Source organism: Thamnophis elegans, chromosome 12 (assembly GCF_009769535.1).
Source record: "Thamnophis elegans isolate rThaEle1 chromosome 12, rThaEle1.pri, whole genome shotgun sequence".
In the NCBI taxonomy this organism is placed as follows: domain Eukaryota; kingdom Metazoa; phylum Chordata; class Lepidosauria; order Squamata; family Colubridae; genus Thamnophis; species Thamnophis elegans.
Window position 1 is genome coordinate 54,771,385 of NC_045552.1, and position 13,824 is coordinate 54,785,208.

At 54.3% G+C, this 13,824-nt stretch overlaps 1 protein-coding gene across 2 annotated transcripts; it reads left to right on the forward strand.

Moving 5' to 3' along the window:
- Nucleotides 1-6,433: 6,433 nt before the first annotated feature.
- TSC22D3 (TSC22 domain family member 3) lies at nt 6,434-13,632 on the forward strand. Of its 2 annotated transcripts, none has more exons than XM_032227755.1 (3): nt 6,434-6,930; nt 12,134-12,185; nt 12,631-13,632. In XM_032227755.1, the coding sequence occupies exons 1-3, from the start codon at nt 6,638-6,640 to the stop codon at nt 12,889-12,891; spliced, it is 606 nt and encodes a 201-aa protein (XP_032083646.1). In that variant the 5' UTR covers nt 6,434-6,637; the 3' UTR covers nt 12,892-13,632. The 2 variants fall into 2 exon arrangements, with proteins under 2 accessions (XP_032083646.1, XP_032083647.1); XM_032227756.1 differs by lacking the exon at nt 6,434-6,930 and adding an exon at nt 7,047-12,024.
- Nucleotides 13,633-13,824: the final 192 nt, after the last annotated feature.

Genomic DNA, 13,824 nt, shown 5'->3' on the forward strand with positions numbered 1-13,824 from the left:
TACACACAGTGTATATTGCCTGTGCTGTTTGCTGTCTGTTTGCAAGGAGGCAAATTGCTGGGAGGCGGAAGCAGATATTTTTCCGTTGTTTTCCTCCCCCAAAGCTAGGTGCGTCTTATACTTCGGAGTGTCTTATACTCCAAAAAATACGGTATATCATGACGTGCCGAGGGATCCATCAGGGTCCAAAGGATGGGACCTCTCCCTCTGTCTCTCACCACCAGGGTTGGACCATCTCCAACGCTTCCCCTCAAAAAGAGAAGGGTGCCAATGCAAGAGATGCTTCAAGATTCGCCCCTGAGTCACGCATGTTCTAAGAAGCAGAAGCAGGCATGTTGCCAAATGCCAATATATCTTTTCTGATTTTCATCCCGCTTCTCCAAAAGCTTAAAACAGCGTGAACAACGCTTTACGCTTCGTTTTTTCCCCTGCATCACTCAGTGATTTGAACCAGAGCCTCCCTCTGCCTCTCTTGTCTACCCCACGCTGGCTCTCAAAAGAGGGGGTGGGCTTATTCTGCAGGGCATCAGAGGGCAGGAGGAGGAGAAGCCGTGGACGAAAGCTGGCCAAAGAGAGAGAAAACCAAGAAGAAAGGAGAAGTTTCCCCACAGTGAGATCCTCTTGCCTCCTGGCCTTATGGAGGCTTCATCGCTGGAGGTTTTCAAAAACAGGCTGAGGCCCAAAATCTGAGAGAGAATTTTTATAAGATCTTTTATAGATGGCATTTAGATCCTAAAAAACTGGCTTGCCTGCATCCGAGTTTACAACCTAAATGCTGGAGATGTGATTGTGTTGATGCTACATATTACCATATATGGTGGACTTGTAAAAAGGTTAAAGCATTCTGGATAAAAAATATGGTGGATTATGCAAAATATTTTTAAAAAGAGGATAAAGTTTACCCCTCAGTTATTCCTGTTAGGTATAACTACTGATTGTTCTGTTATAGAGACTAACTTGATTTTGTACTTAATAACGGCAGCAAGACGGTGGCGCAATGCTGGAAGAAGGAAGGTTTGCCTACTATTCAAGAATGGACGTTAAAAGTAACAAACTTAGCAGAGATGGCTAAAATATCAGCATATCTTAAGGCCCACTCAGATGAGAAACATAAACTGGAGTGGAGAAGATGGATTGACTATACTCAAAATAAATACGGGACTAAGAAATTCCAGATAGTTTATGACTGAAAAAGCGAGGAACGAGATAATCTGTTTAGAGTTAGCCTAACAACAGAGGAGTTAAAGCACAAATGAAAGATGATACTAACTTTCTTTTAGTTTATTTTAGAATATGTTTGTTAAAGATTTATACCCTGTATTTGCTCTGGGAAGTGGGGGGGGGAGGTTGGGGGGGCAGGGTTCAGGTGGGGAGAGTGTGTGAGGGGAGGTAAATATTTGTAAAAGCTTTTTTAAATTTTTCAATAAAAAGAAAAAAGAACTACTATTGAGTTTTGTTATATTCCTTCATTGATTTTTGTTTCTTTCCTCCATCCACCTATACCATTTATCCCATATCTGGTAGAATTCTGATTCTTCCTTTCCCTGGATTTCTTTAGTTAGTTTATCCATTTCGGCACAGTCCATAATCTTTCTTATTATTTCATCTTCATTTGGGGTTAATTTGTTTTTCCATTTCTGGGCAAAGACAATCCTTGCCGCTGTAAGTATATGTAGTATTAAATACTGGATTTCTTTTTTGTATTTCACGGACATAATTCCTAATTTAAAAAACTTCAGGTTTCCATTCTATTTTAACCCCTGTTATTGCCTCCAGCCAATTTTTGATCCTTTTCCTTGATCCTTGTCGTCACTTATAAAGCCCTTCATGGTATTGGACCTGGGTACTTGAGAGACCGCCTGCTACCAATTACCTCCCAAAGACCCATTAGATCACACAGGGTTGGCCTCCTCCGGGTTCCGTCCACCAGCCAATGCCATCTGGCTATTACCCGGGGGAGGGCCTTCTCTGTGGCAGCTCCGGCCCTTTGGAATGAACTCCCCGCAGGGATTCGGACCCTCACCTCTTTCCAGGCCTTCCGAAAAGCCGTCAAAACCTGGCTGTGTCGGCAGGCCTGGGGTTGATGAGTTCCCTTCCCCTCTCGATTGTGTGTCTGTTGGTTATTTTAAATGCTTGTATTTGTAGTTCTTGTGTTTCCCTTCCCCTCTTGGGTTTGTGAGTTGCCCTGAGTCCCGCTGGGAATAGGGCGGCATATAAATAAAACGAAACCGAAACCGAAATCTTTTCCAAAAAATTTTTGCCTCGTCACAAGTCCACCATAAATGATAATATGTTCCATGTATTGATTCGCATTTCCAGCATTTTGGGGAGGTATTTGTTGAGATTTTAGCTAATGGTGCCAGGTGCCATCTGTAAAACATTTTGTACTGGTTTTCCTTGTATGGAACTGTTATATGAGTAAAATAAGAGGGTTAAGAATGGTGAAATCTAAATGAAATACGATAGAAGGGGAAATAATATAAGGTGAGCGATATCGATTGATGATTGCTAATATAAAAAACAGGAAGCTCCTGTTCGCACTGTATTGTATAAATGTGGTGTACGTCTAATTTTTTTGTGTGTGTGTCTTTTACATGTTTGTTAATAAAAATCTTTAAAAAGAAAAAGAAAAAAGAAACAAAAACAGGCTGGGGGGGGGCGATACCAGAGATGCCCTCCGATTCTGTGTTCCGCCTTGGCTTGGTAACCCTCTTTAACCCTGGGCCAAAGGAAGAGTTTGTTCCCTTCTGTTTGTTTTCCAAGAAAGGGATTGCCTTCTGCATGCAGTGTCCAGAACAAAGGTTAAAGGAGTGGTTTTATTTCAGGTCTCACCTGGGTGGTTCTCTGCATTTGAGAAAGCTGCATCTCCAAAACCCACTTGGTTCTCGCCCGCTCTGCACTGCTGCCCCCTGGCAGCCAGGAGAGGCAGCTGAGCAAGGCAGAGAACGCTAAAGCAGGGCCAGCATCTGTGCTGGAAGTAACCCAGATCCTCCCCCAAGTAAAATTACAATTTAACAGATAAAAAAAACTATCTCGGAATAAAAAGAAAAGGTGCAGAAAACAGGAGAGGAAAAAGGAAGCATAAAGAAGTAACTTCCCTCTTATCACAACAAATGGAAACAATTTTTGTAGCATAATCTTCTCTGAAAATGCAGCAAACCCTTTCTTTCCATTCTCATCTCTTAATCGTAAACAGAACCCTAATACATCGTTCCTGGTACAGCCAAAGTCCATTAAAGGTTAGCAGAGATAACTACATATCTATTTTTTTTTTATAAATCCAGTAGGGAAACATTATCCAAATCACTCTTCTAGTTTGTTATTCATATGTCCCTTTTAATTATTAACACGTCAATCGCCATCCTTTGAATATCTAACATAAACATATTTTCCTTATCGTCGTTGGCTCATCGTTTTAAAATCCACATTCAGTTCGATCTCGGTCTTATCCAGTACAGCCGATGTGTCTCTTCCTCCACATCCTTTGTAGGCCATCTGGTTATAACTTTCTTAAAATTAACTTCCAAGTCCATTGTTAACTGTTACTGTTAACTGTTTATTAAATTTATAGGCCGCCCAATCCCGGAGCAACAGAAATTAAAAGAAATTAAAAACAGATAAAACATGACAAATTTAAAAAGACACAACATGCACCCAATCTAAGCGGGGCTGGACCTCAATCCAGAGGTCAACAGCCCCAGGCCTGCCGGAATAGCCAGGTCTTAATAGCTTTTCGGAAGGCCATGAGGGTGGGTAGGGTCCGGATCTCTGCGGGTAGCTCATTCCACAGGGCCGGAGCAGCAACAGAGAAGGCCCTACTCTGAGGCGCCACCAGCCGGCATTGACCAGCTGATGACACCCAGAGAAGGCCCATCCTGTGGGATCTTATCAGTCTTAGGGAGGTATGCGGCAGAAGACGGTCTCGAAGATATCCAGGTCCTAAGCCATGTAGGGCTTTAAAGGTGATAACCAGCACCTTGAATCGTGCTCGGAGACCAATAGGAAGCCAGTGCAGCTCGCGGAGGATAGGTGTAATGCGGGTGTACCTAGGTACACCCAGTATTGCTCGCGCGGCTGCATTCTGGACTAATTGTAGTCTCCGAACACTTTTCAGGGGCAGCCCCATGTAGAGCAAATATTCCCCATGTTTACAAATATTCCTCCTTGGTTTTCCTCCAGTTTTGCTGCGTGGCACAACAAAACCGCGGTCCACTAAAGCGCGCCCGATTAAAGCGCGTCGCTGACGTCATCAGCAGCACGACAACAACGACCGCGGAGAAAAAAGGGCGCTTTAAAAAGCGCTTTTAAAGCAAGCCGATTCACGTTAAGGTAAGGGTTAGGGTTAGGGTTAGGTTAAGGGTTAGGGTTAGGTTTAGGGTTAGGTTAAGCGTTAGGGTTAGGTTTAGGGATAGGTTAAGGGTTAACGTTAGATTAAGGGTTAGGTTTAGGGTTAGGTTTAGGGTTAGGTTTAGGGTTAGGTTTAGGGTTAGGTTTAGGGTTAGGTTTAGGGTTAGGTTTGGGGGGGGTTAGGTTTAGGTTTACACGTTAATTTTAGCTATACCGCTCACAGCGTGCTTTTTTCGTCGCACTGTGATGACGTCAGGTACGCGGTTTCGTCGAGCGCGCTTTAGTCGAGCACGGTTTTGTGGTGGAACCGTTTTGCTGGAGGGCGGGAAGGGGGGACAGCAAAGGCATAGGCTGGGGCAGTAGTGAAATTTTAAAAATTATTCCACAGGTTCTGTGGACATGGCTTGGTGGGCGTGGCAGGGGAAGGATACTGCAAAATTCCCAACCCACTCTGGGGCAAGCCAGAGGTGGCGTTTGCCGGTTCTACCAACTACTGAAAATTTCCGCTACCGGTTCTCCAGAACTTGTCAGAACCGGCTGAATTTCACCCCTGGGCTGCGGGGGGGGGGAGGGACTCCCCCAAGGCTGCCTCTGAGCTGCTAGCTGCAGTTTGGGCAAAGGAACCAGGCTGGGACTCGGGGCTTGAGGGCCCCCTGCTGGACATGGAGGGAGCAACCGTGAGCCAGGGAAGCAGGGCTAGGATTCCAGGGAAGCCAAGTGCAAACAGCAGAAACCCTTGCAGGGACTTGCACGCCCAGCAGGCTTCACCTTAGAACAGGGGTGTCCAAACTTGGGAACTTTTAAGACTTGTGGACTTCAACTCCCAGGAATTCTGGGAGTTGAAGTCCGCAAGTCTTAAAGTTCCCCAGTTTGAAGACCTCTGATGTAAAATGGAGAGATTGCAGAGGAAGGGATTACAAGAGAGTAAATTATGCTGCCTGGGGAATTCTGGGAGTTGAAGTCCACCAGTCTTAAAGTTCCCAGTTTTGAAGACCTCTGATCTAAGTGGAGAGATTGCAGAGGAAGGGATTACAAGAGAGTAAATTATGCTGCCTGGGGAATTCTGGGAGCTGAAGTCCACAACTCTTAAAAGTTCCCAAGTTTGAAGACCTCTGATTTCTAAGTGGAGAGATTGCAGAGGAAGGGATTACAAGAGAGTAAGCTATGCTGTCTGGGGAATTCTGGGAGTTGAAGTCCACAACTTTTAAAAGTTCCCAAGTTTGGACACCCCTGCCTTAGAATAGAAAGAGGCCGCCCTAGGCATCTCCCGTGAAGTCTGGAAACCATCGCCCTGCCTCTCCCCACTGAGCTTGGGCGGGTCACCGGAGGGGATGTCGAAATTTGCCTGTGTGGGTGGGTGGGTGGGGGGATATTCTGACGCATATCCAAGCACGTGAGCTGCGGTGCCCCTTCCTCCCCCCCCCCCGGTGGCCAGGGTCTCTGAATGCCAGAGCCCTAAGGACAGGTGAGCCTCCCAAGGGCTCCCTGCCTGCTTGTGGGCACCACCCGCTCCTCCCAGCTCCCAGCAGCGAGCGCTTCTCTCCTAAACCTTGCGGGGGTGGGGGGACGGGCACCGGGGGTCGAAAGCAATCGGGGATCAGGGGGGGCGAAAGAAAGGGTGTATGGAGGGTCGAAGAGGTACATTGGGTTTCTATTTTTGGCGGTATTGTTGACAAGAGGAATGGCTGTGTTTATTGTTTAATGTTATATGGCCCCGGTTATGCACAGTATATATGTGACTGTATGAAAATGAAAATGGAAAATAAAAACACATTTACACGAAAGCAATCGGGGATCAGTTAAGATGAGAGACGCCCGGCTGCCCAACCAAGCCTTCGCAGCCGGCCGGCCGCCCGGGACTGGCAGGAGCAGACGGAGCGCGCACCGATGCCCACCTCCTCCCTCCAACGCTCCTCCCCCCCCCCCCCCCCGTCGCTGTGGAGGCTCCGCCCCGCAGACCGACCTTGCGTCGGCTGAAGGCGCCCGGGGGCGGTGACCGAGCAGCGTTCCCCAATCCGGGCCGGCGCCGAAGGAAGGAGGCGGACCGGGAGAGGAAGGGAGGCAAAGGCGGGGGAAGGGAGGGGGGTTGAGAGCGCTGACCTAACACAGTCCGGAGAGGAACGCGAAGGCGAGCGCAGCGGGAGCGGCGAGGTCCCGACCGATCCAGCACGTAGCCGAGGCCGCGGGGCAGAGGCGGACCCCCCCCCACACACACACACACCTGGCCAGAAGGTGCTGCCCCCGAGCGCCGCCCAAGCCGTCTCTCCGCGCCGCCAGCTTCGCGACCGGAATGTCGAACTCCCCCCTGAAGGAGCTCCGCTCGCCGGTGGGGCTGGACTGCTGCAGCTGCTGCCTGGACCTGGCCAACGGGCCCCTGGGCTACAACCGCAACCTGAGCCCCCTCTTCCAGCTGCGGGAGCAGCTGGCGTGCGAGAGCTTCGGCGCGGCGTCCGAGCTGAGGCGCCTCATGCGGCAGGGCTCCCTGGAGCCCGTGGTGCGCGATCCCCGCTACCTGCTCAGCCGCGGGATCTGCAACCGGAACGTCGACCAGACGCTGCTCTCCATCCTGCTCTTCTTCCACAGGTGAGCGGGGACGGCTGCCGGGGAGGGGATTCTCGGGGCAGCGGCGGCTGGGGGGGGGGCTGTTTGCCCGGGGAGGGGGGAACGATGGCAAATGGGTTGGTGGGGTAGAGCCGTGCAGACCTCTGCGTCCTTTTTGACGGCTTCCTCGCTGGGGCCCCGCGCAGGACTTCTCCCTATTCGCTTGCCCTGCAAATGCAGCCGGAGCCGTCCTGGGTGAGGAGGGGGGAGGGCACAGGGGCCGGCGTTGCCCGGGCTCCGGGCCTACCACCCGTGGGCAGCCAGGGGCGCTGAGAAGAGGCCGGTCTCCCCATCTCTATCAGCCTGTGCAAGGGGAAGAAGCGGCCCGATGATTCCAGGCGGGAGCTTAAGTTGAACCTGGCAGGTGTCCGAGAGGACTTTGCCCTGGGAGCGCCCGCGGGCGGCTTGTGGCTGACCAGAGACAGTCCCGCCTTGGGCATCATTGCAGAGAAGTGGGCAGGGCCTTTTTCCCAGGAAAAAAAAGGGGGGCATCTCTGCAGGTCCTGTGTTGGTTGCCTACTGCGGGGGAGGCAGGTCGTCTCGTGACAGGGTGCGCCTGGCAGGCTGGGTGAGGCTCCCTCCCTCTGGTCTTGGGGGAGGATTCCAGGCTGGGTGCTGCCAGGAGCAGATGGGGTGAAGGAAATGGCAGTGGACAAGCTCCAGTCGGGCTGCCCCTCTGCCTCAAGCACCACCCCCCACCCCCAATTGGGAGTCAGCCTCCCTCAACCCTCAGGGCACCTGAGAATTCTCAGGTGTTTCCTCTGAGAGCTGATGCATTGCCCACCCCCCTCCATTGATCACATGGGCCAGCCAGGGATTGTGCTGGCAGGCGGGCACAGGGAGTGTCCTGGGATGAGCTTGTCGGCCAGCGGTTGTGTTTGTTTGTGTGGGGGGCTGCTCAGGTGAGCAGGGCCTCTCCTGCTTCCTCTGCTTCGCCTGAGAAGATCCTGGCAACTTTTCCTCCCAAATGTGCAACCATTGGACCTGGCAGGAAAATGTGCCACCCCCTTCTTTTGCCCTTTCTAGGGCGTGCAAGGGGGAAGGTCCCTGCTGAGGGGAAGGGGCTGCCAATTCTGGAGAGACCCAGCTGTCCGCAGACCTTCAGGCCAGAGGTACGGCTCCTGGGTTCATTGATTCTCTCATGGAGCTTGGCTGCATTCGGTCTCTGCTCGGCCTTCTGGTCCCGTTTCCCTAAGCAGCGCCCAGAGTCTCTCCCTGCACCAAGCAGTGCTTCGGGAAATTGGGCCAGAACAGGTGGTTCCGTTTCAGAAGCTTAGAACCTCTGCTGGTTTGGTGGCAACCCCTGACTGGGCTCCTTTGAACCCCTCAGGTACCGCTGAGGACGACGACAACTACCAGGACCGAATTGGATCAAAGGGAGATGGGGAGTTGGAGATGGGCAGAGGCTTTGCAGTCAAGGGGCGTGGAAGTTCCGTGGTTGCGATGGAGTTGGACAGGACAGTTGCTTGCTCCCTTCAGAGGGAGCGGTGTGTTTGGGAGCATTGAGTTGTCCTATCCACTTTTCTCGGTCAGGGATTGTGAGGATGGCAGGCGTCCAGATGTGAGATGGGAGAGTTTGTTGCAGGCGTTAGCACAACGGGCATAGCTACTTTTGGGGAAGGTAACGGTGGCCTTAACTGGTACCTGGCTCAAGGCAATTGGACTTCCACATGGGGAAATACATGGCCTTCTGTGTTGCTTCTTCTGCTGGGCACCCAACTGGAAGATGCATCTCCCAGATTCCCTCTCCATCCAGCTCTCTTGACTGGACTGTGCTGGGAGGGGCGGTGAGCACCACTCCCGGGGCCCACATTATTCCAAAGGGACAGGACTCTGCAGTATCCCCTCAGCTGAATGAAGAGCCCTTCACCATGGTACTCACAGCTGGCAGGTTTAACTGGAATGGGACCAGTGGTGCCAGAGAAGGGACCACTCAGCTGGTGAGCCATGAGGAGTAGCTGGCCTCGTGTTCATCACCCATTCATCCCTAAAGCCTCCAGGATGGGGGCTCATCGAAATGGGAATGCTGATTCCACATGGAGCCCACATGGATTTCAGGGGGGGAAGCAAAACAGCAAAAGCTCCGTGCCTTTCGATACGTGCATGGAAGCATGGAGCCCTTTATGGATGCCAGAGGCCTCGGGCACAGGGAGCGGATCCTTGAGCTTAAAAGTCAAGCAGAAGCAGAAGTGAATGCCGGCTACTTCCTAGGGAAGAAGCTGGGATGGCCTAGGATTTGGGGAGGTGGGAGGCCGGCCAAAAGATAGTACAGAAAAGTAGTTTTTACAAATCTTGGCTCGTTGCAAGGGGCGAGCGGCGGGGAGGTGGGCATTTTCCTCAGGCCCTTTTCCAACATGGTTCCAACACCAGTGCCCCACAACTCACAATGCTGTTGCTGCTCTGTCCCCAGGGAAGTTGGCAACTTCTAGGCCTGCCAGCTGCCTGGACAGAGGGCCATTTCTCATTGCTCCCCAGGAGCCCCCCAACCCCCTAATGCTCTCCTTATTTCACAGCCAGTTTAGTGGGCCAGCAGATAGAGCAGCCAAGGGCTGGTAGCTGCTAAGGGAGAATTCCCCCCCACCACCACAAACTCTGCGTTGTGATATGATCCAGGACAAGAAGCTCATCAAAACGTGGGGCGCTCTTCTGCATAAGCCAGTTCTGGGCCCCAAAGAGTGGCTGAAAGTCAGGGAGTGCTGATCCGATCCAGAGCCTGGATTCGCAGTCCCATCATATGCTAAGCCAGATCATCTTTCCTGATTGGCAAGCGATGATTTGTGGCTGAGTGTGCATTACGAGGGTGAGCAGCATGCGATTCTGTGTGTGAATGCAGACAACAGAAGCACAGGCCCACTCTCTTGTGGGGGCCCTTTCCTTCCTGGCCTTTGTATTTCCCCTTCAGGAACTCCCATGAAGGGGCGGCTGGCCTCCTCCAGGGATGTGCTCCCCACCCCCCACTCCTGCCTTGAAGCTGCACAGATCTTCCAGGCACCAGGAAGGGGGCTGCAGAAACCCACCAGCCAAAATGTACCACCATCCAGGTGTATTCAAGTGGTACCAATAAAGTTCCAGTGTAAACAACAACACCTGGGAAGATGTCCAGTGCCCTGATTTGAAAACAAACCTTTAAGACTACACCTTTGCTGACAAGATAGTGTAGCTGGGGGGGGGGGTGTTAACTGCTTCCCGGGCAGCATATGTGCAATGCTCCCTAGGTAGCCCCTTTGAGCTCTTTTTGCCCTTTCGAAGAGTCTCATTTTCGATCCTTGGAAGGAACAGGATTGAAACAGGGACTCCCCCTGTCCCACCTCCTACTCCTGAGGGAGTAGCTTCCTTTTAGGTAACCTAGTTGCAGGGGTCCAGGAGAAAAGAGGGTGGGCCTGCTGCCCCCCCCCTTCATAGCCTGAACAGTGTGGAGGCGGAAGGGAATCCCTTCTGGTTCCCAGACTGTGGAGAGAGAGAGCACAAGGCAGCCATGTGCTGCATGCCCCGCCCAGGCCATGCGCTGGCGTGCCAGTAAGCCCAGGACTGGGAGTTCTGCCAAGGCCTCCATCAAAGGGAGTGGTCGCCGAGCAGCTGGAAACGGAGCCCGCCAGCAAGTCCTTGCTCTGAGACAAGCGGGGGAAGAGAGGCTGGTTTGATAACGGTTGGCACAGCCGCTGCTTCCCCCTGGAAAACCACCTCGCCCCCCCCCACCTCCCTGGAGCTGCTGTGCCCTCCAGCCCCTTCACTGCCAGAGAGCACCGAGCAGAAGGGGTGTTCTGCCCTGCAGAGAACTCAAAGGCCTTGGTCTGTTCACCTGCCCCCTTAGGTCCTCTTGCAGTGCCAAAGGAAAGAGGCAGCTGTGCCTGCTGCCATGCACACCCCCATCCGAGGGTGGCCTGCCTGGGGGGGGGCTCCCTTCCCCTTTGCACCTGCCCACTGCTGCTTCCTGGGCCAGGAGGCGGCTGTAAGGGAGAAGACAAGTTTTTGAAGACCCTCAGAGCCAGGGGGAGCTCTCTCTTCCTGCAGGCAGAAGCGGGAGGGAGCACACAGGTCTCCCTCAGGGATCAGAGTGCTGCTGCTTGGCTCACCCCCGCCCTCTGCCCTCGCCCAGTCGCAACAACAACATGTTTGGGTGGCTTCTTACATAAGTGCCAACCTCGACCTAATTCCCTGCTGCGCTTGAGCAATGCTTTGCATTTCTGACTCAAGCCTCCATTTTTGCAACGACTTTGCTAGCAGCCAAGGCAGGTTAAAGGGGGCGGCAGCGGTTGCCAGGGCTTTGCAAGAGGTCGGACGTGGGAATCCGGGAGGGGTGGATAAGCGGGTCTTCCCTTTGCGGAGGGGAGGAGAGCTGCGTTCTCCCGTAGGGCCTCCTGCAACCGCGGGACATGCCTCCGAGTCCACACGGGAGGAGGGTGAAGCCAACTTGCGCCCCCCATCCCACCCCGGCCCTGCAAAGGAAGCTCTCCGCTTTCCTGGACTAAGGCCAAGCGGGGCCCGGTCTGGAGCCGCAGAAACGGGAAAAGGGAAGCAGCGCTGCTTCCGCTAACGTCGCGGGGCAGCTTAGCGCCAAGCAGGGTCTTCAACCGGGTGCCCCACAGATGCTTTGGCCCCCCATTTGCAGCCGCCCTCCCCTCACTTGCGCCGGGGACTGCAGCTCCCCCGCGGCTGATGCAGCTGGAAAGAGCTGCGCGTCTCTCCCGGCGGGGGAGGGGGGGGCTGGCGAATGCGGGGCGGGGCCGGAGCGTCTGGATCGCAGCCAAGCCTCCGGGCGCAGCTGCGCGCGGTCCCGGCAGGAGGGGCGTGGCCTCATTTGCATAGCACCTCTGAGCCCATGTGACGTGGGGAGCGCCGCCCTATATAAGGCGGGCGGGTGCCGAAATAGCCGCAGCTCTTTCTCCCCGTCGCGGCGTTGTTGTGTTGTTGGTCCGTCCTCTTCCCTCGGGCTCTCCGCGCGCTCGTCCCCGCCATGAGCACAGGCCTCTACCCGCTCCCGATGGAGGTGGCTGTCTACCAGCTGCACAACTTCTCCATCTCCTTCTTCTCCTCCTTACTGGGGGCGGACGTGGTGTCGGTCAAGCTAGACAACAGGTAGAGAGAGAGAGAGAGAGAGGAGCTGTCGGGCTGGGGAAGAGGGGGAGCCGGGCAGGCCCGTCTGTCTGGGATGCTGACGGCGGCGCTCTTCTCTTGTTTCTTGCAGCGCGTCCGGGGCCAGTGTGGTCGCCATCGACAACAAGATCGAACAGGCCATGGTGAGTGTCTCGGGAGGGTGGGGTGGAAGAAGGGGCGGCCAGAACGCGCCTTGCTGGAGGCTTGGGGGGCGCCGCGCTCCCTTCGCTCTGCCCCGAGAGAAACGGGGCTCCGCAGGGAGGAAGTCAACGGAGCAGATGCGGAGAAGCTCCAGCCTTTCAGTTTGGAGGGAGGGAGGGGGGCTAATTGTAGGGCTAGCGAGAGGAGACGGGTCTCCCCTCTTCCCGGAGGGTGGGGTGGGGGGCTTCTTGCAGACGCTCCGCGGCTCTCGCGGGCGCGCGCTCTGATGCAAGAATCCCGGCGCTTTCGGGAGGGACTCGAGCCGCGCGAGCCGCCGAGGCCCGCTCCGGGCTCTTTTGTCTGGCAGCGCCGCGGCGGTGGGCGGACCTGGCGCAGAAGCTGGACTGGTGTTTACTCACCGGGGACTGTGTTCCTCCTCCTTTCCAGGACCTGGTTAAGAATCACCTGATGTTCGCGGTGCGGGAGGAGGTGGAAGTGCTCAAGGAGCAGATCAAAGAACTAGCCGAGAAGAACTCCCGCCTGGAGCGGGAGAACCACTTGCTGAAGAACCTGGCTAGCCCCGAGCAGCTGCAGAAGTTCCGCTCCCATCTGCCCTGCCTGGAGGCTCCAGGGACCCCCGAGATGAAGACGTCTACAAGCCAAGGGACGGCTGCCCCGGCCCAACACAGGGCGAGCTCTGCGGTGTAAGGTGGCTCTGTCCATGGGGTGGGCAGAGCCACGGAACTCTTACAACTTGATCTCCAAGCGAATGTGGTTTCCTGGCATCTCCTTTGGAGGACTCCAGAGGGGGCCCTTCACCTGCGGGCCCCTTCCTTGGGTTGGCCCAGAGACTCTCCCGAGAGAGAAATAAAAGGAGCAAGGCTGTATTGGAGTTGCTAATGGGCCCCGGGGGCTGCTCCTGCAGGAGGCCCCCGGTTGGCTTCCCCACGAGAGCGCCCCTAGAGGAGAGACTCTGCTAAAGGTGGGGGGGGCAAAGACAGCTGGTTTACAAGAACCCCCGCTGGAGGTTTTCTTCAAGCAGCGCAGAGGAAAGGCAGCCCCCCCCACCTCTCCTGGGATAGGAACAGGAGCTCCTGGTGGGCTGGCAAGGCTTCACCCTTGTGCCTCACTGGCCCTCTCACTCCCAGACCGCCTGAGCAGGCTTTTGACAAGCTAGAATGAGTATTGGAAGCCAGGAGGGTCTTCTCCTGCTGGGGTGTGTCCACTGACTTTTATATACTGACGACAGCCTCCCCTGTGTGGGGGGGACACTTTATGTTCCCTGCAGCCCCTGGATCTGTTGATGGGCACCAAAAGAGGATCACCAGGGGGAGCTAGAGGAGATGGGCTCTCACATCCCACCTGGAGTGGGGGAAGCTTGCTTATGTAGTGCACCCTGAGGATGGGTGCATAGTGAGATAACGCAATAAATTTTGTTGTATACACCTGTCCAATTGGTCGTCTTTCCCGTGGGGGGGGTGCATAAATGTGTAGTGGACAGTGGCAGTGGGACCAAGCATGGGAGGGCTGTGGATTGGAGCAATAGAAGCATCGCTTGGGAAAGGCATCCCAATTTCTCCCATCTCACCACCACCACCACCAAGCTTTGTGTGGCTGGGAAGAAACCAGTTTCTCCAGTGA